At 26.7% G+C, this 27,344-nt stretch overlaps 1 protein-coding gene across 2 annotated transcripts in view; it reads right to left on the bottom strand.

The window, feature by feature from the left end:
- Positions 1 to 27,344, bottom strand: part of LOC136973445 (microsomal triglyceride transfer protein large subunit-like) — a 59,035-nt gene that overhangs the window by 10,607 nt on the left and 21,084 nt on the right. For both annotated transcript variants that reach the window (XM_067268168.1, XM_067268169.1), the window contains exons 7-16: positions 24,932 to 25,008; positions 22,830 to 22,990; positions 19,536 to 19,701; positions 14,521 to 14,634; positions 9,437 to 9,646; positions 9,142 to 9,356; positions 7,082 to 7,167; positions 4,773 to 4,894; positions 4,518 to 4,703; positions 1,039 to 1,193 (exon numbers count right to left, since the gene is read on the bottom strand). In XM_067268168.1, coding sequence (XP_067124269.1) covers positions 1,039 to 1,193; positions 4,518 to 4,703; positions 4,773 to 4,894; positions 7,082 to 7,167; positions 9,142 to 9,356; positions 9,437 to 9,646; positions 14,521 to 14,634; positions 19,536 to 19,701; positions 22,830 to 22,990; positions 24,932 to 25,008 — 1,492 coding nt within the window. The remainder of the gene's footprint in view (positions 1 to 1,038; positions 1,194 to 4,517; positions 4,704 to 4,772; positions 4,895 to 7,081; positions 7,168 to 9,141; positions 9,357 to 9,436; positions 9,647 to 14,520; positions 14,635 to 19,535; positions 19,702 to 22,829; positions 22,991 to 24,931; positions 25,009 to 27,344) is intronic.

Below are 27,344 nucleotides of genomic sequence, written 5' to 3'. Positions count from 1 at the left end.
AATGAGTCTGCTGAAGTATATGTCAGGCTATATTCTGGCTAGTATTTAATAATTAAACATCAAGTAATTTTGTCATCTCTTGATAAATTTAATTTAATTATGTGGGAGTTACAGAATTGAGTCTCACTCTGGGCCAATTCTTTTCTTCCAGAACTTTTTAAATTAAAAATTAAATATTATTTTGTTTATAATTATTAAATTTATCAAGAGATGGCAGCATAACCACCTACATCTACCAAAATTACTTAGGGTTTAATTATTAAATAGTAGCCAGAATATAGCCCAATGCATAATATGGCAGATTGTTTGGCCTTAATCAAAAATTGTATTACATTTGTAAACTATTTTATTTGATAATGTTTCATATTTAATAAAATAATTAATCTTTAAAAATACAAAGAAATTAAATTTTAAGATATTAAAATTTTACTAATGACATAAATCTGCTATATTAGAGCTCACTTGAATAACAAGCGAGTTCCAATTTAAGGAATGTAGAGTTGATTTCTTTAAAAATTTTAATAGTTGCCAAATGAAAGACAACTCTGAAATATAATGTTAATGGATGGATCTTTACTATATTTACATTAATATATTTATTACATGTAACCATTCATACTGTTCAAGATATATTAGTTTGAAAATAATAAAAATATAAATTCAAACAAGCAATTATTTTATATCAATATTGAAACTTTCAAATTGCAGCCCAATAATATTGATATTATATTATCATGTTCTAGATTTCTTTGGTCATCTTTTTGAAAAAAACTCAAAGTTTTATTGAATTAAATACAATACAGGTTTTTCTATCTTAAACTTAAATAAACAAAATAAAACACTTAACTTTATTTTAGGAGTTAAGTGTTTTATTTTATTTAAGTGAAAATGTAATTGTATGAGTCAGTTAAAGGTTTTATCACTTTAAACTTTTCAAAAAAAAAAAAATAATAATAATAATTCAAATGTTAAAATTGAAATTACATTATAATTTAAAAAAACCAATAATTAAAATCAAATTTAAGTAATTCAATTTACCTATTTTTTACTACAGAATGAGAATTTCTGTTCCAAATAGATATATCAATACTTGCAGAAAGATCAATAGAAAGAGCTCCTTTAACATTTAAGTCAACAATCAAACCATTCTGGAGAATAATTTTCTGAGAATGATCCATTAACAGAAGATTACCCTGAAATCAATTTCAAATTAATTTAATAATCTTAAACTTGTAAAATTATATTCAAATTTTTATTTAAATCTAAGATAATGAGTGAGTTAACTCATTATCTTAGATTTGTATGCAATTGGATTTGTATGTCATTGAAAAAATGATTGAAGAGACTAGATGTATACAGAAGTATATTGCAGATTTGTGGCACTTGGAATGATAGTTGTAATTGTGTATGTTTTCACAGTTTTCATCAATGATAAAATAGAGATTTTTGACATTTTAATATTAATGTTAACATAACACTTAACTTAATTAATTTAGTAAATAATAGTAAAAAAATCATTACTGTATCTGTTAGACCACATAATGGTCTTCCTTTTTTAGTATTTAAGAGCACATGCTCTTCTCTACTTTTCTCTTACTGTAATAAACTAAAAAACAAGCTTTAATAAAAAGAAAAAAAAACTTTAAACAGCAACCATATGTATAATCTTGACTAATATTTATTTTACATTTGGTTGCATCTGATGTTAAAAGATAATATTTAACATAAGAAAATTGTTATGTTATATGAAGATATTATCCTTTTTTACATAATTAATTTTTCTCAATGTTTGTAGTAAGATTTTGAGAATTATAGAATACATTGTTTCAGTGCTAAAAATTTGTGACACCTGTTAATAAAATGCCATTTATATTTTCTTCTTCTTTAGAAAATTACAAACACAGGCATTTTTCTGCCTGTAGGAAGCTAAAATTTTACTGCCCATTTTTGTTGTAGGAAGTATAAAACATTAAAGTAAATTAAATATTAAATTTTAATTCTTGAACATTTACAGACATTAATTTTTTATAATAATAATAATTTGTTATTAATTTAAATACTGTAAAAATAATAAACATTTTAAAACTTATTAACAATGGTTGTATTAATTATATTAAAAATGATTTTAAGCAATTATTTAGTTGTGATCAAATCAATAAAAGAATTATTTTTTTAATAATTAAATTAATGTATTTTTTTTGTATATAATTTTGTTTATTATATATAAACTATATATAAATATACTTTAATTTTTTTTAATATATGTTTAATATATAAATCATTTTCTAATTGCACAAAGTCACCTGTAAAAATTTTTCACTGTAGGTTATTGCTTATTTTGTCTACACATAAAAATGTCTTTGGTTACACATGATATCAATTCTTTCTTAAATAAAACCATAAATAAAAATAAACCAGCCTTCAGAAAAAGAAATCCTAAAATTTATTGAAACTAAAACAAGAATTGTTGTTATCCAATATTTAAAAAAAATTTGAATCACAATACAATGAAAGAAATATTTTATACATAATAATTAAAACCAAGTTTTTTAGTTATTATGTAATTTTTTATGTACAAAATATTTTAATTTTTTTATGTCAAAGTTTTAGATTTAATAAATACATACTTCTCATTGTATAATTTCAGTTTCTGGAGTATCTGGAATGATTCATTCAGGAAATTTATACAATGAAGAATATGTTATGTGCTAGACTTTAAACAATTATGTATTTAAGATTCAATGTCTCATAATGTTTTAGTACTAATAATCAATTTTAAATCCCATCTTTTTATTTTTAATTATCATAATTAATTTGCTACACATTTCAAATTATAACATTTTCTTTTGTCTACTATTGATTATTTAATTTAAATATTTTGATATATAGATTGAATGACTAAATTATTACATAAAGCTAATACTGTTTACAAAGAATTGCTATAAATTGAAAAACTGAATAGTACCTCAAATTAATATTTAAACATTGGAATTCGGTTGCTGATGATAATCAGAGGCAGAGTCTATAGTAAAAAATTTAACAGGAAGTGGCAGAGAGGATGCTAAATAAGAAAGAGCACTATGAACTCTCTTAATAGATAGTAAATAATTAAAAAGTTTCCAACAAAAGATTAAAGTAAAAATTACTGTTTTATTCATCATCAGTGCATGCTATTACAAGATGTACTGTACAATTATATACATATATCTGGACTTTAACAACTGCTCTGCAGACCCCAAATGTGGAGACTCACAATTAGAAATTTCTTCTAATTTGTCAATAAAGCATATATGAGACTTAATACAGGAAAAACTTTTGGAAAGAATGCTTTATTTTGTACATTTCATTACAATAGTACACCTTAATCTAAAATTATTTTACAGATACCGTTGACTTGTCTTAAAATAAACATCAATAAAGCAAATTTGGCTGTTGCCCTGGCAAAACATCATTGTCACAACGTTAATTTTTATGCAATAAAGTGAAGAAAAATTTTACCAGAATTCATAAACTAAACTGTAAATTATCTTCACAACCCCAAGAAATAACCCTATTTCCAATAATGATTTTATTATTCATGTCAAAATGTGTAAAAAGCATAGTGGTACTATAATAAATGTTCTATTTTGAGTAGAATAATTTTCTTCTCTTAGTAAGCAAAGATGGGTTGACCTCCGATTATATAACAATTCAAACATCTAGTTTTAGCAGACCATTATACTGTACTCAGAAAATAGAAGTTAAAGTTTAGGGACATCTACCATTTAAATGAATGTGGTCCCATGCATACACATGCTAGTTTGCATATCAAGAGGTACATACAGTGATGTCAGGTTTGGCTACTTTGCACCAAATTTGGCTCCTTTCTTGCTATTTTGCCACCAAAAATTATTTTTTACTTTTTAAATAATCATCAACAGAAAAAAAATTACAGATTTCTTTTAGCGTTGTTTGTTTAACCACTCTGATATACTGCTCTACACTTAAATAGCAAATATCATCTCCTCATTTTGTTTGATTTGTGAAGAACATTAATTTATTTTTGTAAATAAATTTAATTTTATTCAACTTTATTTAATTAATTAATTCAAAATATTATAATTTAATTTTGATTGCCTATTAATCCTTAACTCTGTAAATTATATAACCTTATCCTTGACTGTAAAATTCATTAATAAAAACTTTCAATAAAGTGAACTAACTACTATTCCCCTAGCAATTCATATTAATGCATATATATATATATATATAGATTCAGGTAAAGCTACAGGCCTGTCTCTGGTACTGTCATAAAGATTCTATATTTCTCAGAATTTAAAATGTAATCTATCACAACACGTAAAAAATTTATTGTAAGGTATAATATGTCAATATAGATCGTCTATTTGATTTAAATCAGGTCTTGAGTTTTAATTATTATGCATTTTAAAATATTAATTTCAATTTTATAGATAAAATCAAAATATAAAATTAATTTTTAAATAATTGTAACAAAATTTATTTATGATATATTATACCTGAATAGCAGATATGGGTTCACTACCAGTCCCTGACCACACGTGACTCATCAATTCTCCTGTACCATGGAAGAAAGTGTAAGGACGAATATGTACCCCTAAAAGTGTTAATTCCATTCCAGCTGAAGTTTCTTCTGAATCTTCTTCTCCTACAAGACTTCCTAATCCTGTAGCAAATAATCCTATCTATGCAATAAAATAAAAATAACAAAGTAAAGAGATCCATCTTGAAAAATAAAAATTAAATTAACTCACAGAAAAGAAATGAAGTTTATCTTTTTCATTTTCAAAATTAACATCAAATGCACTTTTTTTGAGAAGTCCACCTGAAATCATTTCCATGTCCATACTATAGTATATATCAACACCAGTTCCACCTGAAAATATAAAAGTAAATATGCATAAAATATTATATTTACAAATATTTTAATTATAGATTGATGTAGCTAATCTAAATCTCTATAACAGGGGTGGGCAAGCAAGAGTTCAGTGGAAGCCGAAATGTAGGTTTTGCAAAATGCATGGGAGCTGCAGTTCTGTACTGTCGTGGCAGATAGTATGGTAAGGCGTACAATTTTATTATATAATATAAATAAAATATAAAAGAAATAATGAATTTTTTTAATAAACATATTTTCACAAAATTATAAAAATAAAATTGTAAAAATAATAATAAAAAACAGAAATTAACACTTTCAACAAGAGCCACCTGTACCTCAAAAAGAGCCGCATTTGCCCATGTCTGATCTATAACTTAAATTGCTTCCATAAATCTATCTAATTTATAAAATAAATTCATATTTACATTTTGAATGTAATAAAATCAAAATAAAATATTTATTTTAAAATTATCTTTGTTTACAAGTTATATTGTAAGCTTATTCAATAGTTTACAATATAATTCTGGGTAATCATAAAGTACCGTATTTACTCGCATATAAGACGAGGTTTTTATTCATTTATAACAGCTTCAAAATCCTAAGTTGTCCTATACGTGCAAGCAAAAGATTCTTTGCGTATTTGCAAATAATTTTTGTGAACAGTGTATTCGCATTTTTTACTGGATGCTAACCCTCTTGCATAAACAAGTATTTTATCTGGGTCATTTGAATCTTTCTTGTATATTGTCAGGAATAAAGATGAAAGCAAATAGGAAAAGCAAAGCTTTCAAATTGTATTCCAGATTGAAATTCCAAAATCACACGGGAGCACGATATAAGTTTTAATCCATTCCCATGTGAAAACAGATGATTATTTGAAAATCAGAATTCAGAGTAACTCGTAAGTGTAATTGACGGAGAGTGGATTTGACTGTTAAGAATTGAAAAAAAAGGTTCTTGATTGTCTAGCTTTACGTGAACAAATTATGTTGTCAATTTTACAAGATTTTTCCTTAAAGTTTAAAATGCTAGTAATTTTTGTGGGACAATGAGTACATTTACATTCGTTTGATGTTTTACATTAAACAAAATAAAATTAGAATTGTATTAATAAAACTAATTTTCTTTATTTTGATCTTTAAAGTCACACCTCGTCCTATATGCGAAGTTGTCTTATATTCGAGTAAATACAGTACTGCTAAATATCTCTGTAAACACTGTTCACAGAGATATTTAGCAGTTCAGTAGGAACTGAATTTGGTATAGTGGCATTTTTAGTTTCAAAACTCATCACTATGGCACCTTTAGCACTTTGGATCTTAATCCAAGAAAATTTTGTTGTGGGGATACTAAAAAGTATGATTTATCAAAGGCATTTAACAAATCTGGCAATCTTAAAAGATATCACAGAGGATTGTAGGCATTAAACAAAGAATATAAAAAAATAATAATAATAAGATTATATAATATTGATTCATTTTACTCTTTGTAACATTAAGAACTTTATGAAGCTTTTCCAATATAATGCTTATATGTACAAAAGTAAAAACCTAGTTTAATTTATTAATATTAAACCAATTAATTGCCAGGTCTACCAAATTACATTTAGACTACTAGTTTAATTAATTAAGTGTATAATTTATCTAAAGGTAGATGATTCTATAGACAAATTACATAGTTAATTAAATCAGTAATCCAAATATAGCCTGGTAAATCTGGTAATTAAGTACAGTACTTATATTTGAAAACCTTACAGTACACATTTTTTTTTTCTAGTGATAACTCCAATAAATTCTCAATTTAAGAACATACAAAATTAGTATAATTATGCTCTTTATTACATTAAATCATTAATCAATAACAAAATTAGCATTTTTTAAACATCATTTTTATAAACTTTTGCAATGCTTGAGGCAACCATTTCTTTTTGTTTTCTTAAGTAAAGACATACATTACTTGAGTTAAAAATTATTTCCATTCAATTTTGTTAAAATTTAAATAATTTACTTATTTTCCATTTTTTGCAAATGTAAGATTTTTAAAATATTAAAATAAATAGATTTCCAAATAATCATATGATGCATTCTTATAATATAAATTCAATAAAATTACGTTAAAAGACAATTCATTTAAATTTTTTATAAAAAATATACATTGTAAATAATACATTCAATACTTTCTTACCTGCTAACAAATTTCTAACAACTGCAGAGTCTCCTTTATTTGAAAGAGTATTATAATTTCTAATTTTTCTACTTTTCAATATATTACTGTAAATAAAATATATAAAATATTATTATAATATGTTTATTGTTATTAAGATTAAATTTATAAAAATAAATTAGAAACTTTTCTAAATAATTGAGTCATCTTCTTTAAATTCCTTATTAATTTAAAAGTCCATAATGTCCTTTCATTGTAGAATAGGCCTCCTTTAATCTCAGAAACTGTGACCCATAAGCTTACATTTTTTTGATTTGTTATTACTAATGATAATTTAATGTTATCTCTTTCAGAATCTTCTTAAACTTACCTCCCCTACATAATGTAATAACCATAACTTAATTTGGGTGCACTAATTCCATCAGTAATTTTGTAGCTGAGATTCAAAATTTGATTAATCATGAAAGAAAAAGATCAATCTCTGTAGAGACTAAAAGAATTGAGTAGGGTAGAAAACAAAATAGATATTCATTGTGTCCCAGAACTGGCAGTAAAACTTCAGAAATGTGTGGGCTATAAGAAGTTGTGTAAATACTACTGAATAGCGAGTCCTTAGTTATTGTCAGTGATAGGTTCTTTGAACAGCAATATTAAGTGAAGTGACATAACAAATCTAACATCACAGGCTAATTGATATAAACAAGTTCCTACAGCATATTTCTGATCACAAAAACTTCACCAACTTCTAAATAAAGACCCAAAACTCTTCTAATACGGAAGACTGAAATAAATATGAACTATACTTATCATATTTAAGAAAGATTAATGAATACAAATAAGTTAATTATTTATGCAGTTTTTGGAAATCAGTGAGTGACACAGTTGTCATGATGGTGAGAGGAAGGCTAAATTCTCATCACTGGTGATGAGTAAAGATGAGTAATAAAGAATAGATGTTTATAAAGAGTGTCTCCTACCAGTACACAGTACAAAAAGAATTGGTGATTTCAACAAACTATAAAAGACACTGTATAAATTTAAAATGGGAAATGCAATCAGAGCACATTTGTTTAATTACTCTTACTCATTCTGCATCCACAATACTTGAAAAAAGACAAAAGTATAATGAATTCAAATTATATTAATCGGCTTTCAAAAAAAGAATTTGGTTAATATAATTCTTACTGGATAGTGTTTGCAACCACTAGCATTTATCCCACCTCCAAGATCATTTTTATTGTTTATAAAATTCAACAGCAATAATTGTAAATGATTACAAATTTACTTAACAACATTAAGGGAAGACTTTTTGTCTTTATGACTTATCTAGTTTTTTTTTTTTATTTCTTTTGCAAAAACATAACTTGATTTTGAAACTTCTGAACTTTATTTTCATATATTGTCCAGTTCAATTGTGTCAGTTCAGTTCAATCAGTTCAATTCTAATTGAGAAGTTCAATTGTCAATAAGTTTTAAAATTTTAATATATTTTGAAAATGTAAAAATGTTTTTCATATTCTTAAAAACTGTACAATTATTAATTTCTTATCTATTATTTCTGTCAAATAATCATTATTGACATAATTTATTAACTCAATAATTTTTATTTCAAAAAAAAAATATTTTTATTCTCTTACTCACTCTCTAATTTTGAGTGAGTGAGAAAGAGACCATAATAGATAAATATTGAAAATTTAACTGTTTATTATTATGTGTAATAGGAATATAATAAGATCATTACCATCTTACAGTATGTCCAAGTCTGATTTGCAGCAGTGCCAAGTACTTGCTATACTTTTTCTCACAAGTAAACTGTTTGGTCACTAAATATAAGGTATTTAAATACAACACTTCATAAAACATAATAGATGTATATCAGTTATAAAAGCTACGGTCATAAATCAAAATGTTTGTAAAATGGGAATCTCCTATATTTATATTATAAAATGTTCTGTGTGATTATCTCCAACAACGTCAATAGTATGTGATAAGTACTCCATAAAGCCAAAACTTAGTGCTTATAGATTCATAAGATGTTCTATTTAAACAAAAAGTTCTAAAAAACATATGAACATTTTTACCTGAATGTCTTATTTCTACTTGTAAGGTCATTAATTTTTCCAGTGATGTATGTAGATATTTCAGGATTTTTTCTTTTTACAAATGAAAGTAAAATATCATCTATGGTATAATTATTGTATTGACTAGAGAGTAATAGTTCAGCTGACAAAATTCTCACAGTACTATCCTGTTTCTCTTCAATTTCATGATATAGTTCTTGAAGAAGTGAAACAACCTTTTAATAAAATAATATAATTAATTGTAGAAAAATGCAATATAAATTTAACTACATTAATTTCTTAATTAAGAATTTACTATTTCATTGATATATTTTGGATCCATTTTCTTTATAGCCGATAGAGCAATTTCTGCAAATGGTTTTCCCTTCTTAGCATATTCTAGTAGTAGTGGAACTGTTGATGGTAATGCAGCATTCTTCAATCCTCTAAGATACATCAGTTTACAATTTAGTTTCTTACACTTGTTCAATTTATTTGAATAATGATTAACAACTTCATTTACAATCTGTAATTTATAAAAAAAAATAAATATATTTACAACTCTGTTAAAAAGTTTTTAATTTCCAATAAACTTACAATTAAATATTTCACTGGTCACTAAAAGATTGTTGTGAGTTTATTGTATATTATAGCAGTACCTATAAACAAGTGTAGTTAACTGTAGTATTTATGAAACCGTGCCGGTGCTTATTCTGCAACTTGAACACAAACTATATGGTGTATTTTCTCGGACACATGGCAAATTTCATCACTAAGTTTTCCTCAGTTGATACGTGTATTAAGTTTTGTACACGTTTCGGGCTGTTGACGCCCCTCTTCAGCCAACTTTAAATCACAGATTTTTGCAAACATAAAATTGTTTTAAAACCTCTCTGTACATTAATTAATTTTTTATCATCTAGTCGATCTTTTTTCATCGAGGCCAGAGATTCTGTTGTACAAACGAATTCTTATTGGTTTTGTTGCGTATGACTCTATTCATTTACATAGTGATGTGGTAGATGGGCCACCTCGTGGCAATCTTCTGTTTATAGGCATTAATTTTTATTTTATTATTTTACATAAAAATAATTTACTTTTTAGTTTATATAGAAATAATTTACTTAGTTCCAATTTATAATATGCTGAGCCAATTTTCGTTTATTTTTATACTAAAGTTTTTATTTATACATTCCTTACTTTTTATAATTTCAATGCTTTCTTTAAACTTTCTTTTATATGTTTCTTTTTCTTTATGAAGGATTTCCACATTATCTTTATCTATTTTGCAACCGTTTAGAGTACAATGGTCATGAAAAACGGAATTTATTCTATGATATTTTAAGTCGGCTATATGTTCTTTTAATCTGACTCCCAATTTTCTTTTTGTTTCTCCTATATAGTGCTTATTATTATTACAAGTACAAGGGATCTTATATACTACGTTTTTAGCTTCAGTTATTGCTTGTTGGTTTTTCAATGGGTTGAGGTGTTTTAATCTGTTAGACAGTTTTTGGTATGACGGTGCAAGTTTAAAGTCTAGTTTTTTGATTTCTTTGTTAATTTCTTCGTATAGGCCTTTGATATATGGGAAAGCAGTATACTTCGTATTATTTGCTTGTTCATTGTTATGTGGTATTTTTGGAGTATTTAATTTAATTTCCCATTTATTTAATAGTCGTTGCGGGTAGCCCGCTAAAAGAAATTTCTTTTTTAATTCAGCTATGAAATCGCAATAGAAGGAATTAAAAAACAAATCAATAACATACACGAAGCAATAAAATTCAAAGTAGAAGTAGAAGAAGAAACCAGTCAAGAAATTAACTATTTGGATATCACAATAAAAAGATTAAAACAGAGTTTAGAATTTCGAGCATTCAAGAAGCCAAGTTCGGGAAACATAACAATCAGATATCAATCTAATATACCACTGCATATCAAATATAATATATTTAAAATGGAATACTCTAAGATTAAACATAGAACAAGTCAAAAGTTATATATACATAAGGACATAGCTGAATTAAAAAAGAAATTTCTTTTAGCGGGCTACCCGCAACGACTATTAAATAAATGGGAAATTAAATTAAATACTCCAAAAATACCACATAACAATGAACAAGCAAATAATACGAAGTACACTGCTTTCCCATATATCAAAGGCCTATACGAAGAAATTAACAAAGAAATCAAAAAACTAGACTTTAAACTTGCACCGTCATACCAAAAACTGTCTAACAGATTAAAACACCTCAACCCATTGAAAAACCAACAAGCAATAACTGAAGCTAAAAACGTAGTATATAAGATCCCTTGTACTTGTAATAATAATAAGCACTATATAGGAGAAACAAAAAGAAAATTGGGAGTCAGATTAAAAGAACATATAGCCGACTTAAAATATCATAGAATAAATTCCGTTTTTCATGACCATTGTACTCTAAACGGTTGCAAAATAGATAAAGATAATGTGGAAATCCTTCATAAAGAAAAAGAAACATATAAAAGAAAGTTTAAAGAAAGCATTGAAATTATAAAAAGTAAGGAATGTATAAATAAAAACTTTAGTATAAAAATAAACGAAAATTGGCTCAGCATATTATAAATTGGAACTAAGTAAATTATTTCTATATAAACTAAAAAGTAAATTATTTTTATGTAAAATAATAAAATAAAAATTAATGCCTATAAACAGAAGATTGCCACGAGGTGGCCCATCTACCACATCACTATGTAAATGAATAGAGTCATACGCAACAAAACCAATAAGAATTCGTTTGTACAACAGAATCTCTGGCCTCGATGAAAAAAGATCGACTAGATGATAAAAAATTAATTAATGTACAGAGAGGTTTTAAAACAATTTTATGTTTGCAAAAATCTGTGATTTAAAGTTGGCTGAAGAGGGGCGTCAACAGCCCGAAACGTGTACAAAACTTAATACACGTATCAACTGAGGAAAACTTAGTGATGAAATTTGCCATGTGTCCGAGAAAATACACCATATAGTTTGTGTTCAAGTTGCAAAGTGTAGTTAACCTTTAATTTCCAATGTTTTAGATAATGTTCATGCTTTTTTTAAACATTTACATAAATTATATATACAGTGGAGAATCTATATTCATCCTCTATATTTGTAACATTCGATATTTGTCACATTTTGATGACTTTTTTATTTTTCTATATTTCGTCAGTATTTTCTATATTCATCGTCATTCCCAACACTGGAAGTGGCACTACAATTACACGCCCATGCCGATCAGCTAGCCGTGTTAGCTAGCTGTAGTTAATCAGTCTGCTTTGTGCGGTCATCGTGTGTGTTGGTGAGTTATTAAAAATAATCAATGCAAGAAACCAAGTTCCAATCACTCCAAAGTGACACCCAAACGTTGCTATAGTCAACCAAAATACAAATACATTCACTGATAATGTAATTGCCTACTTCAGAAAAATTTTAAAAAGCAGACAAAAACACACAACACTGGACAAGTTCTTTATTAAATCGAGTGCTACTGAATCATCGGCAAAACAGACCTCGTGATCATAATTGGAATTACCTAATGTTTTAATTGATATGTCTTCTTCTAAACAATAATACTATATTATTATTAATATACTATATTAATAATACAGTTCTTCCCCTTCTACCACTATACTATATTTATTTAGTACAATAAAGATAAAGTTTTACAAACAATATAATTTTTATTCTTGTACCTTTTTTCAGGATAGGAACAGATTAATTGAATATCAGTTATTTATTATGAGAAAAATTGTTTCTATATTCGTCATATTCCATATTCGTTAGGCTCTTAGGAACAGATTAATGACAGATATAGAGGTTCCACTGTATTTGTTACTGGCACTTACAGAATATCTTTTAATGTTATACAAATTAAATTATTGAAGCATTTAGCACTATAATTTTTGAATGAATTAATGTCTCAAATAGATTTTAAAATCAGTAATAGATGAACATAGTGAAATGATCAATTCTATATATGTATAATTGAAAGAAATATAAGATTTAAATAGAAATTGTGTATGGACTGGAATCAGTTTTTCTGACTTTTCAACTAGAAAGTAAAAATAATATTAGTAATCTACATTAGCGTAATAATGTTATATCTCATTTTATATTTGTTTTTTTTTTTATATTTTCAATAATTTTTAAAGTAATATTTCAATATAAATTTTTTTATTTATAAAAATTAAATTCTATTTTGAACCCTATTGATTTCTGTCTCTACAGAAATAATTGTATTCCTCAATAAATTAACAATTTCAGAAATGGAATTTGTTACTCAATAATTTTTAATAATTAATGTATTATAATTTCAAGAAGATCTACTGTAAGAAAACTAAGCATTATCTCATGTGAAAAATTTTTCCAAATGATTGTATATTGTAGTTTATTAATTCAGTAATGTAAAAAAATGAATATATTTTCTACATTTTATGTTTTAATTGAAGTACAAGAAGAAACTAAGTATGATAATTTAAATGTTTTCAGCCAATTTACCATCTTCAGACATAACAAAAAACAAACAGTTCAGTTGAATAGTATTAAGTTTTTTCAATTATGATTATAATATATATATATATATATTATCTCCAGTCAATCAAATTACTCTTTTTACTAAATCCAAACATGGCAGATTATTCAAATATGTTTGTATATTTATTTCCTATACTTCAATTAAAACAGTTATGTATATGTATATATATATATATATATTAAAGGTTCGACTTCTGTACTGGTGTGAGCAAATAATTCACATTCAACCTTTTAAAAACCAGTAATAAAAATTTGAAAACAAACGTTTTCGACCGTTAACTCGGTCTTTCATCAGGTTCAGTCTGGAAATATACAAGGCTGGACTGCACACAACCTGCATCAATTCTAAAGATGCGTGTAACATTTCTCAAGCTTGGAAGTTTTGTTACGAAGGGGATGTTCCCCATAGCTCCATTTAATTCGTTTGTATATGGATTGTAATTTCGTTGTGTTTTGCGCCACACGTATTACGCATGCCAACATGTAACACGAATGCACAACAGTTCTATTCGAAAATTTGAATACGTTCTGGAACAGTTTTGAATCTCAATAGTTAGAACCTGATGAAGACCGAGTTAACGGTCGAAAACGTTTGTTTTCAAATTTTTATTACTGGTTTTTAAACGGTTCAATGCGAATTATATATATATATATATATATGTTTTGTGTTTTCAAACATTTAATACTATTCATATATTTTAATCACCACAATCTTTTTCCTTAAATAAATCAGTAATAAAAAATCTATATTATCAGAGTAAAATAAATGATTAAAATTATTAATTAATAATCAAAATTAAATAAATGCTATTTGTTATATAAAATGATAATAAAATACTTACTGGTAAATCCAAGTAGGAATCATCTATTTTACAAAAAAAATTCAAGACAGATCCCAAGGTCATTAACAATGTTGTTCTTAATTTTTCATTACTAATTTTTTTATTTGCTAGATTCTATTAAATAAAATATTTTAGTTAATAATAAAATTAAAACTGTGAATAAAATTATAAGGAAATTATATAGTATTCAGATTCAATAATTTTTTTAACAAGATATTCATTATATGTAATAAAATATAATTAATAATGAATAGTAAAATGAATATAAAAATCTACTGTTTCCACTCAAATTCTCAGTTTTGCTTAATTTTTTTATTTTACATTTTGAGCTGTCCTCCTGGTACTTCTTTCAGATTACATCAAAATTGTTGTTAAGTCAGAAGATTTCAGTTTTTTTTTTTAATGTTTGGGGATTTCCTAACAACGCATACTACTGTATGCTTCTGTTAAAAGTAATATTCATAATTTTTAAACTTTTTTACATGCCACATAAAACCATTCATCATTACCACTTTTTCAGACAATTCACTTTTCACTTTCATTGAGAGTGCAATACATAACTGATGATTGTGTAATAAGCTTCAAAATCAAATTGGTTACATGTAATTGAAGATGCTTAATTCAACTATTCCTCTATTCAAAACTCTACTTTAAAAAATAAACACACTTCAAAGAAAAATATTACCCAGCTACAGCTTCCTTCTTTGTAATTATGTGAAAAAAGGATTTATTGCCTGCTATCAAATTTCACATTAAACAAAAGCCTTCCGATATTTTACACGTATCAAAAAAACAATTAAATTGATCAATCTCTTCATATTTTTGGGTATTAGATGTCTAATAAAACTCTGATGCAAGATAAAATTAATGAAAAATTTCTTAATCCTTTCATATTATATTTGAAAAACAGCAAACCACTGGTTAAAGAGCATGACTAAAAAATAAAGGAAAATATCAAATATAACAAATGTCACTTCATTTCTATCACTCTCTCCATTCCTTTTCATTTTTTAAATAATTTATTTCCTTTATAAATTATTTAATATATAAAATCAAACTAATTGAACTGATTCATTTTTCCTAAACAAAAAATAACTTTTTACAACATTTATTGTAATCATAGTAAAATATGTAATATTTTAAACTTGAATTTATGACTATTTACAAAAATATAAAATTTTCGAGTCTTTCTACTTCCTGTTTCACTCCACCACAGAAGTAACAGTGTGTTGGCTTGAATAAACTTCAGTAGAACAAATGGTAAGTTATAAAAAAATTTCACACAGTTAAAATTGATCGAAACGCCGACCTTTTATTTGAGGATTCGGCGTCCTTTAAAACTAAAACAATGATTACAACTTTTAATTACAACTACTTTGCTCTTTAGCACAATATATTACTGGTTCAAGCCCTCTGGTGGCGGTTTTGGGTAATCCTAAAGTTCATTTGCATACAAGCACACATGATAACATGAACACCCCAGAACATCTTCAATTAAACTTGAATTTATGACTATTTACAAAAATATAAAATTTTCGAGTCTTTCTACTACCTGTTTCACTCCACCACAGAAGTAACAGTGTATTGGCTTGAATAAACTTCAGTAGAACAAATGGTAAGTTATAAAAAAAAAATATAATGTAATATAAAAATAATGTAAAATATAATGTAATATTTTACCAACAAATAAATAATTATGAGAAAAGTCTATTTAACTTCAAATTAGCACTTATAAAGAGCTAAGCATGAATTGCTTTGTAGTACTTGAATTAGATGTTAACAGACTCAGCTCAAGATAGTGACCAATTGAATAAAAGAAAGGGATGGAAAGCTTAGAAAAATCAGCCTTCATAAGCACAGTGAAATTTGATTATAACAAACTTTTCATAATTGAAATATAAATTATTTAACTTTAAATACTTAAAACATTTTTTAAACTGAAATACTTATAACAAATTTTATAATGTTAGTAAAAGTGATGTTTTTTTCTTCGAAGAGAATATATTCCAATGTATCTCTAACTTAATATTACTTAAAGTATATAAATTCTTCAAACCTGTTAACCGGAGTCAATCTATTTTTAGAATTGCAAACGTTTTCACAGCCCTTCCTCTGGGCTCTTCTTCAGGCTTCATCGTGTGAAAATATGTTAATTTCTTTGTTAAAAGAAATACACGTGGAACCAAAATAAAAATGAAAAAAGTAAATTTTAATTTAGGTAAAAGTTATTAGCTACAGGTTCTTTTAGGATGCCAGTATATTTTCTGTCCCGACAGATGGAAATAAACGTATGAGCGAACAATGTTGTACAAAAATTCCCCAACTCATATATAGCTCGCGACAAAAGGAAAATAATTAAACTAATCTTATGCTAATGTTATACTATTATGAACACGAATAAAAAATGAAAATTAAAACTAATATTAAACTAAAGGAGGAGAATAAAGAACAGGTAAGAAAATGTAAGAAGTTAGGAAAGGGGTACCCAGTGTTGGTCTTTGAGGTCTTCGAAAAATCGGTCTCTTTTATAACATCCTTGGCGAGGGTCTTACACAAAATACGTAGAGGGAATTCTCTTCTTCCTTTCAGTTCATTCGCTTGCCAAAATTCACAGTTAATTCTCATGAATTGATCACAAACAAAATGGATCGATCACAGCGAATTCTTTAGTCTGTCAATCAAACGCTACTCTTTCTCTTCTGCACGTTGCCAGAACGCACCAGAAGCTCCTCTCTCTCCCACTTTCTTGAGTCTGAATCCTTTTTGTTCTCTCATTCACGACCCTCCTGCCCTCTAGTTTCGTACTCAACCCCTTAGGGGTCGCGCACCCTTTCTTTGTTCTAGGGGATATACTATGACCATATAAGAAAAGGAATGTCGGAGAGACATTCCAAAGAGGAAAAACAATAGGTAAAGAAAAGAAAAGGGGATAAAAGCATGAGAAAGTGAAATTAAAAATAATAATAAAATATAAACTATATACAAACACATGGTGTACAGCCACAATCGTATAGGCCATTAATGTTCGAATAAACATTATCATCAACATATGATCCTTTTCAATACAAAATAGCTGCGTTCCGAGCATTAGTGAGAAGGGCTCACACGCACTCCTGTACAAAACAAGCGCTCGAAATGGAACTCCATCACATCAAAAATATCACTATAAGCCATGGATACAATAAAGCTCTCATTGAAAAGTTGTCTAGAAGACATGAGAATTCCCAAAAGGTAAATAATCTGACAGGACAACCATTGAATATCATAGAGGAAGAAAATGAAAGGATATCTATTACATACAATCCAGTACTGAAATCCATCTACAACACCGTGGCCAAGCGACAAGGAATTAACATTGCGTACAGAAGATGTCAAACTCTCTTCAGAATATTAAGCAACAGCAAAGACCCACCAAACCCCGAAAGGCTTCCAGGAGTATATACAGTACCACTAGAAGACCACAGGTGCGACAGACAACTAACATATATTGGTTCCATGAAACATGCATTAAAAGCGAGGTTAAAAGAGCATGAATCAGACATACAGCACAGTAGATACACTATGGCTCTAGCAACATACGCATTGGAAGAGGAGATAACAGCAGACCTGCATGCGGCAAAAATCATTATACCCAGCTACAACCCACAGCAATTGAAATGGCTAGAAGCCATGGAGATATTTAAGGCGGAGTTATGTAGTATGTGCATTAATCATAAGGAAGAAATGATCCTAGCCAGTGCATGGCAGGTTTTGCTAGGAAACAATGTTTAAAGGGAGGAGCATGGAGCATGCACAATATAACTATCCAGCTGTTGCACATGATAATATTCGGAAAAGAAATTCAAATCGAATGTTTATTCGAACATTAACAGCCTATATGAGGAAGCCTGAAGAAGAGCCCAGGAGGGGCTGTGAAAACATTTGCAATTCTAAAAATAGACCGACTCCGGTTAACAGGTTTGAAGAATTTATATACTTATTTTACCGGTGTGTAGAGAGATTGTATTTACTTAAAGTAACTGCAGATGTTACAAACATATACTAATTATGAGAAAAATAAATTGTCTTTGGTGTTAACAACAAAACTGACTTAAAAGAAAAATCACACATTAATCACAAATACTTTTAATAATTGTCACATTATGTATATCAGTTGAACAGAACAGAAATGAAATGACAATACTGTCATTATTTCATTTCTGTTCCATTTCTCTGATGACCATAATGTGACAATTATCAAAAGCAGTGGCAAGTATGATACAAATAGGGGGATAAAAATTTTTGCCAGGTTTTTATTATAAAATTTGTAACAAAATCAATTACGTTTTTTATAATGTCATTTTCAATTTTTTTTTATTCGTGGACATTACATTGATCAATTTATTGAGTTTTCAGTTTTTTTGAAATTTGATGATGTTTTTGGTTTTTTTTCTTTTTAAATATTCTTTAGAAGGAGCACTTGCCTCTTGCACCTCCTGTGATTGCACCATTAATTGAAAGTAATTGTGATTAATGTGCAATTTTTTTGAATTAATTTTGTTGTTAACACTGAACACTTTTTAACATCCTTGTTGTTTATTTTTCTCAAATTTAATATTACTCAGTTGTTTAACATAATTTATATAATTCTTCTGTTAAAATGTAAGAATGTTAAAAGTTTTATAATTTCTTTTGAATCATTGGATTATCAAAATTTACAGAAAAATTATATTTTCAGAATATTCACTTATAATTCATATAAAAATTTGTTATAGTATCTAATTTTGTATTAGTGTATTTAAAGAAACATATTTTTTTTGTTAGAAAGATTGTAATTTATCACCTAACTGAGAATGGCATTTATCAAAATTCTCCTGAAGTTTTCAAAATATAGAATAATATCTTATCCAAAATTTCTCAAAATTTAAAAAAAATCAACTGATAATTTAAGTAGAAGAAATACATACATGAATGAATATATAATTTTTAAATATAATTTAGTTTCAATATGTGTAAAATAGATAATAGAAACATACCAAAAGTTCAGTTATCATCTTAGGAGTTGGATGAGAAGTCACAGAAAGACCCAAAAGGAATCGTTCTGGTAAATCTATATTTTTTCCTGAAAAATCCAGAAATTCAAGAGCTGCTTCAAAAGCAGCATCTGTTTGAGTTGCAGAAATTAAATCTAGAATTTGAGGTCTGTAAACAAATAAATTATTGTTATTACTATTCTATTTATTCAACATATTATATCAATTTATATTAGCATAGATTCATGATTGAGGGTATATCTAGACCAAATATAGCAAGTGTGGCTCTAGCAAATTGTGGGATGAACTTTCCAAGAAGTCTGGAGGTTATCGCAGGGAAAATGGGTTCACAAACCTGCCCTACCAAATTTTTTAAATATAATACAGTGGAACCTCGGTATACGTCTGCTTTAGAATACGTCCAATTCGGAATACGTCTTGTTTAGACGAAACAAATTTTGCTCAGTATATGACTTTTGTTCAGTATATGACTTAATTCAATTATATGCGCCATCTATGAACAAGTAGCACTATCGGTGTACTAGACCAGACTAGATGGTTCGTGGTGCCACGGTTTATAACTTTGTTAAATTTCTTCTGATTTTAATTTGTAAGTAAAATTTTCTTGTTTTTATTAATCATGAATTGCAAAAAGGGAAATGAAAAGCAACAGAAAACTAAAAAATGACTAGAATCACAATGGAACTGATAAAAGAGATTGTTGAGAAATATGAAGGTGGCATGCATGTCGAGATTTAACTGTTGCATACCATATTTGAAGAATGACGATATCGACAATCGTGAAAAATAAAGACATTATTAAATCTGCTAACATTAGAAATTGATTAAACCCCTTTTGCAAACAGATTATTAGTATTAAGGAGAGTTTGATTTGATTTGATTTTGATTTAATGATTCAAATAATATAATACAATATACTGTAATAACTTTAAAAATCTATAATAAAATTTAATTTTTTATTAATGTGCTCAAACAGTGTTTAAATTATTTTACAACCCCATTAATATACCATATCAAGAGGGGATTTTTTTACATGAGAATGGATTAATCATTTTTACATTACTTCTTATGGGAAAGGTTGGTTTGGTATACATCCTATTCGGTATTAGTCCAAACATCAGGAACGAATTAAGGTCGTATACTGAGGTTCCACTGTATAATGCTATTAAGACTAAATAATGTAGGTAAAAAATGGAACAAAAATATTTGAAATTTAAATGTAGAAAATTATATACTGTATTTATCTAAAAAACAATATCAAATAGAATGCTTGATAAAAATTACCAGGACAATTAAATTTTTCCAATTTACAAAATTTAAATAGATTTAGCAAACTAGACAATACATAGGTGTCATCTGCTGTCCTTTTCCATGCACTTTCACGCCTCAAATGAAAGGTTGACTCCACCGAGGAATTGTTAATTTTTCCTCAAGTGCAGAAAAAAAGACAGCAGAAGACACCAATATATTGTCTACTTTGCCAAATTTAATTAAATTTCATAAATTTTAAAAATCAAATAGAATTTTGTCATTTGGAACGAAGAACCTGACTTCCCTCCAGCTATGGCCTGTTCATGACACTAGCAAAATATATCCAAAACTGATCATATAGACTATTCATTACAAAGAAAACTGCATTTAAATGATGACTTTTTTGTTTTCTGAGAAACATATCTACATGATACAATAAAGTGAAAAATTTATTATAGCATATAAATATGTCTCTCAGATTAAAATATATACATAAGTATTGTTTTAAGGAAGAAATATTTATTTATATTAAATATTTTCAAGTTCTCTTGCATTTATTGAGAAAGAAACATTAAGTAAAAATCAAAGCTTTTATAAGCTTTGATTTTTACTTAATGTTATATGTTATATTTTTACTTAATGTTATATTTTAGTGTATATTCTATAAAGAATATACACTAAAATTGTTTAATTCAAAAAGCCAAATATTTTATTAAAAGAAGTGTTTCCATTCTCTCACATCAGTGCAGATCAGCAACTTACATAAACATGCAAACAAAGAATAGCAGTCACATATATGTAAGATCAAACAAGATCCAAATGTGAAATATGGATTACCAAAGGAAGAGAGCATAACACACATTAAAAAATAAATAAATAAAACAAATTAAAATAAAATATGGTGGTATAATGGTACCAGTTTTATCTGATGTTATCAAAATTTCTACTCTTGAAAGTAGCATTTATGTACATTTTTTTTAATGTGTAACATAATAAATACAATAACAGATATCACTAAGATTACCATTCCTGTCTTCTTTTCAATCTGTACTACACACACACACATATATATATTTATATGTGTATCCAGGCCTGCCGTAAGCGGGTGTGCAAGGCGTGCACTGCACGCGGGCGGCACATCCAGGGAACGGCAAATTGGTATTGCTGGCAAGCTCAGCGTAGGTAGTTGTAGTTAAACAGCGGCAGCATAATCAGTATTGCACACAGGCAGCTCAAACAGCTACCTGCACTGATGTGTGTATCATAAAAATTCATCTTTTGAATGAATATGAAAATGTATAATAATAGTAAAACTCAAAACAGAAAACTATGAGTGATCAAGCAGCATTAGTGTGTATATATATGAAGAAACATATAAACATATCAAAGATATTAAATTATGATAAATATATCACAACAATTTATTTTAAATATAGAGACAATTATCTCCCCTTTCCTATAATAATGTCATTTATTTGAACTATTCTTATTTGTTTTCTGATAATTATATTTATATTTTGTTAAGGTTAAGAAATGAAAAATAAATTCATTTATAACAGTGGGAATTCAATATATTGAAAATACATAATTCTTCATTTTATAATATAAAATAAAAATACAGAAATATGCTACTCATACACTGTATTGACACTGTATAAATATATGTATATAAATCTATAAAAATGATCAATGCTACAGAAACAGCATTATCTGCTTTACAAAAGATATACTGGAATAGAAATATTTAAGAATTTATAATGATGAATTTATAATGATGATAAATTTATAATATTTCAAAAAATATTAATGTATCATCATTTTTATTTCAATTAATTTTATACTGAATCTGTTGTTGGATAAATGTCCAGGAAAAAAAAACATTAAATTCAAAACAGACAAAAGCATTTGTTAAAATAAATATATTGCTATATATTAAAAGTTTTTGAAAATTTATTCAAGTTTTATTTGTCAACAAAAATTTTAATTGATTAAAATAATTATTATTAATTTAAATTTACAGCTTACATGATATTGTTGTTTTTTCTGTTTTTCAGTATTTCTAATAATTCATTTTTTGTTGCCAAATGAAATTTTTCTAACAGTGTAACAAAAGTTGAAGCAGATTCTAATGTTGAGAGTTTTTTTGCTTCTAACTTGGATTTGAAATCTGTGACTAGATTGGATAACTGAAAGAAATAATTTGTTTAGAATAAATATTATGTAAATGTTAAGTAATATTATATTATGTAGAATATTTAATAAACATAATAATAATGTATTGATTTTCTGCTCCTTGATAACCTTAGATATTAAATTAAATTAAATTTTAATAAAAAATTTTAAAATAAAAATATTATCTTATTTTGTTTTAAGTATTTCATAAGCTTTAACTTATAGTTAAATGTAAATCATGTTGCACATGATTATCATGCACATTGATAAATTTAGATTGCTACACATGCATACTTACAGACACACACTGATATATTAAACTGTAAAAATTTTGTTTGCATATATTTTCGAGATTAGTATATTTCATATTCAGACAAAAGACAATACAAAAGAAAAATTTTTAAATTTTTCCATTCTACAACACTAGATGATTAGTCAGAAACAGTGTAACATAAAATGATGATAAAAACTGAATGCAATAAAGTATTTGAATTTATTAGCCTTCATTTTCATTTTTATTCTGAAAACAAAACATATTTGGAATTTACTGTGATAAAACATAAACAAAACATATTTGGAACTGTGTGTTTAAATACTTTTTTACTTCTTAAACGCAGAAATTTTATTTCAAGTATTATGATAATATTTCCCCGTATTTGTCCACCTGTTATCTTGTATTATGTCATTTACAAATAGCTCACAAAAAAAGTCAAAGATGTTAAGTACTTCATTTTGTGTGAAGAATATAAATCCAAAAACAAGAATGAATACCAAAAGAAGGAGACAGATTAAAAGGATGACATCACCATATTTGAAAAACACTGAATTAGTATTACAAGAGAAAGAAGAAAATGAAAGACTCATAGGAAGGCCTTTGTTCTGCAATGGACTGAGAAAGACTGGAGATGATGATTATGGTAATATAGTAAAGTGTAGTGAACAGAAAAAAAAAAAAACTTTTTAAAGTTTAAAAAGTAACTTTCTGACAAAAGCAGAATTACATATTGACAACATTTTACACAAAACATCAATTATTTTGACGTTTCTTGTAGACTTCTAGAAGAACGATGTAAAATGATATAACTTAAATATATAAGTGTTACATATCCAGTGAAGCAGTTGTTATTTTATGTCACTCTAACCCCAAAGAATAGCCAAAACTGTTGGTACTTTATTTATGTGAAGAATATAAATCCAAAAAGACATGTTTGATAGACTACTAGAGTCAAGCATATGTATAGATTAAACAGTTTTCAAAATTTTTTGTCTCAGTGCTCCAAAATCAAAAATTTGAAGATCTGAAGTTGAGACAAAAAAGTCTTGCAAAATGTTTCATATGTACATATCTTCAAGAGCTTGTTTTTGGATTTATATTCTATTTCATATTTGTGAAGTATGTCAATATGTAACTCTACTTTTGTCAGATAGTTACTTTTTGGACTTTAAATGATGTTCAATGTTATTTTGCAACTATCAAAAATAATTTTTCAAAACTTTTGGCTCATTTTATAAATTTCTTTTACTTGCAAGTTCTACTATTTAAAAAGTTTTCATAAAAATATATCATAATATTAATTAAGACAATTATTTTATTTTTTGAAACTTTATGTTAACAGTTCACAATGTTATGTTGTTTCTTAATTGTAAATCAGAAAAAGTAATTCTCCTTACATCTCTTCCTATCATTCTGTAACTATATGACCTTTACGTCTATGTTTGTAAAGCATGTATGAATTTAATTTACATAAACAAACGTTTTAATTTAAAGTTACATATTACAGATTTTTGAGTCAAACTATTAAATCACAAAAATTACATAATATCTAACTTGAAAATTAATAACTTTAATTTAACATGAATAATTATATGTATTCTTTATGGTTATAATAATATAAAAAAACTTATTACTCAAGGGTTTCAATAATGTATTTTGAAAATGTAAATAAATTACTTACTGGTTTACAATTTTCTTTGCAACCATATTTAAGAGGTTTTGCAATTAAGGTTTCTTCTTTCAGTTCAACTCCAGTCTCTAAAATTAAATTTAAAGGTTATTAATTTTTCTATTACTGTTTAAGTACTGTATATAATCATTCAAATATAATTATGCACATTGACCATAATAAATTCAAACTGTAAATTTACCAGATAAAAAATTTTAACGTAATTACATTGAAGCATAAAATCAATTTTTCTGTGTACAATATTGTTCCTTTTATTCTAATAGTATCTCTGATATCAATGATTATTGCTGAAGTTTCAATATTTAATAATTTTAAAAAGTTATTTATAATACTAGATAATCAAAATAACTTTTTTTCCAAATAACTCTTGAGAAAAATTTTTTCCAAGAGTCTTATATTTTAATTTATCAGGTCAGTCCATAAGTCCATGCACATTTTTATGACATTGAGAAAAATGTTGTTTTGCTGTTAAAAATGTCAGTCTAATGTGATAATTTTTACACTGAAGTGTTAAATTGGATCTCACTCATATAATACTGTTCAGAATTGTGAACATTTCAGTTGTTTTTTTCGTTAAAATGGAAGTAATCCACGAATACAAAAGACATGTTTTATACTTTTTATTTTTAAGCGGTGAGAATGCTACAAATGCAGCCAAAAAAATAAATACTGTACATAATCAAATTGTAATTAGTGCAAGGACTGCGCAGAAGTGGTTTGAAAGATTTAGAAACAATGATTTTAGTGTGAAGGATAAGGCTCGTATTGGAAGACCCGTTGACTTTGATGATGATGCTCTCTCTGCACTAGTTGAAGCAGAACCATCTTTAACAGTTGATGAAATTGTGGAACGTTTAAATTCATCCCATGGAACTGTTCATAGACACCTACAACAAATCGGAAAAGTTTCAAAGCTAGGAAAATGGATACCACATGAACTGTCAATAGCTAACCGACAACGTGTAAACATTTGCATGTCTCTTTTATCCCGCATTGCTTTAGAACCTTTTCTTGGTAGGCTGGTTACTGGAGACAAAAAATGGATCCTCTATAATAATGTGATGAGAAAAAGACAATGGATGGATTGCGACAAGCAGCCAAAACCGACTGCAAAAGGTGAGTTGCATCCGAAAAAAATTCTTTTGTCTGTTTGGTGGGATATGTCAGGTGTAATTCACTTTGAGCTGTTAGAACCTAATCAAACAATTACAGCTCAAATGTATTGTGAGCAATTAGAGCGTTTAAATGAAAAATTGAAAAAAAATCGACCGTTATTAGTGAACAGAAAGCAGGTTCTCTTGCAGCATAACAATGCCAGACCACATGCTGCAAAAATAACTGTACAGAAACTTGTAAGCTACAACTGGAAAATTTTACCTCATCCACCATATTCGCCAGATATTGCTCCCAGTGATTATCATCTTTTTCGCAGTTTGCAGAATTTTTTAAAAGGGAAAACTTTTGAGGATGAGAACAATGTAAAAAAGGCTATTTCTGAATATTTTGATTCAAAACCGAAATCATTTTATGAAGACGGGATTAAAAAGCTACCATCAAGATGGCAAGAAATTGTACAAAATAATGGTGAATACATTATAGATTGAAATAAAATTTAATTAAAATTTTTTGCTGCTTTTTTTGTAGATAAAAATACGCACGAACTTATGGACTGACCTGATACATAATACTATCAAAAACAAAGTTCCTCATCTTCAGAATGATGAAATGAAATCTTATAAAAAAAAATCAAGGACAAAAAATAAAAAACTTACATTAAGAGCATTATATATATATATTAAGCAGTTAGACTGCCATCTCTAGTCAAATTACAGTTTAATTATTAAAATGGCCTTAAAATAACTAATGATTTGGTATATCATTTGGCATTAAAAGCATTATTTTGAAGGTAAACATATTCTTCTCCTTGAAAGTTGAAGTATTATTGTATGTAAATTAAATATAAATCATTATTATTCAGGAAAGAAAGTCATATAAAATTTTCAAAGAATTAAGTTTTTATAAATGTATATCTGAATTTTAACAGAATTAAAAATTTAATTTATCAAATTAACAAAATAATTTTTAAATTTATCTAATGTTTTTATTTTTCTTCAATATTTATTCACTGAAATCAACATTGTAAAAACAACTTTCATAAAACTCAAATTTTGTAAACACAGTTAATACGTTATTTCAAAATTTTACTAATTCATCATTAATGTATTAATTGAATATAAATTTTTATATATAGATAATATATATTATAATAATATAGTTATTATATTATATATTATGATAATTTTGAGTGCTTGACTGTGCACTTAATTAATCAATAGAAAAGATTTGTAAATATCAACTGAGTTTTCAATTACATTAATCATATTCTTTGATGTTTCCAATATTT

The sequence above is a fragment of the Centruroides vittatus genome, unplaced genomic scaffold (assembly GCF_030686945.1).
Source record: "Centruroides vittatus isolate TY-2023 unplaced genomic scaffold, ASM3068694v2 contig_3175, whole genome shotgun sequence".
Taxonomy (NCBI): Eukaryota; Metazoa; Arthropoda; class Arachnida; order Scorpiones; family Buthidae; genus Centruroides; species Centruroides vittatus.
This window is presented reverse-complemented; position numbering and strand designations above follow the sequence as displayed.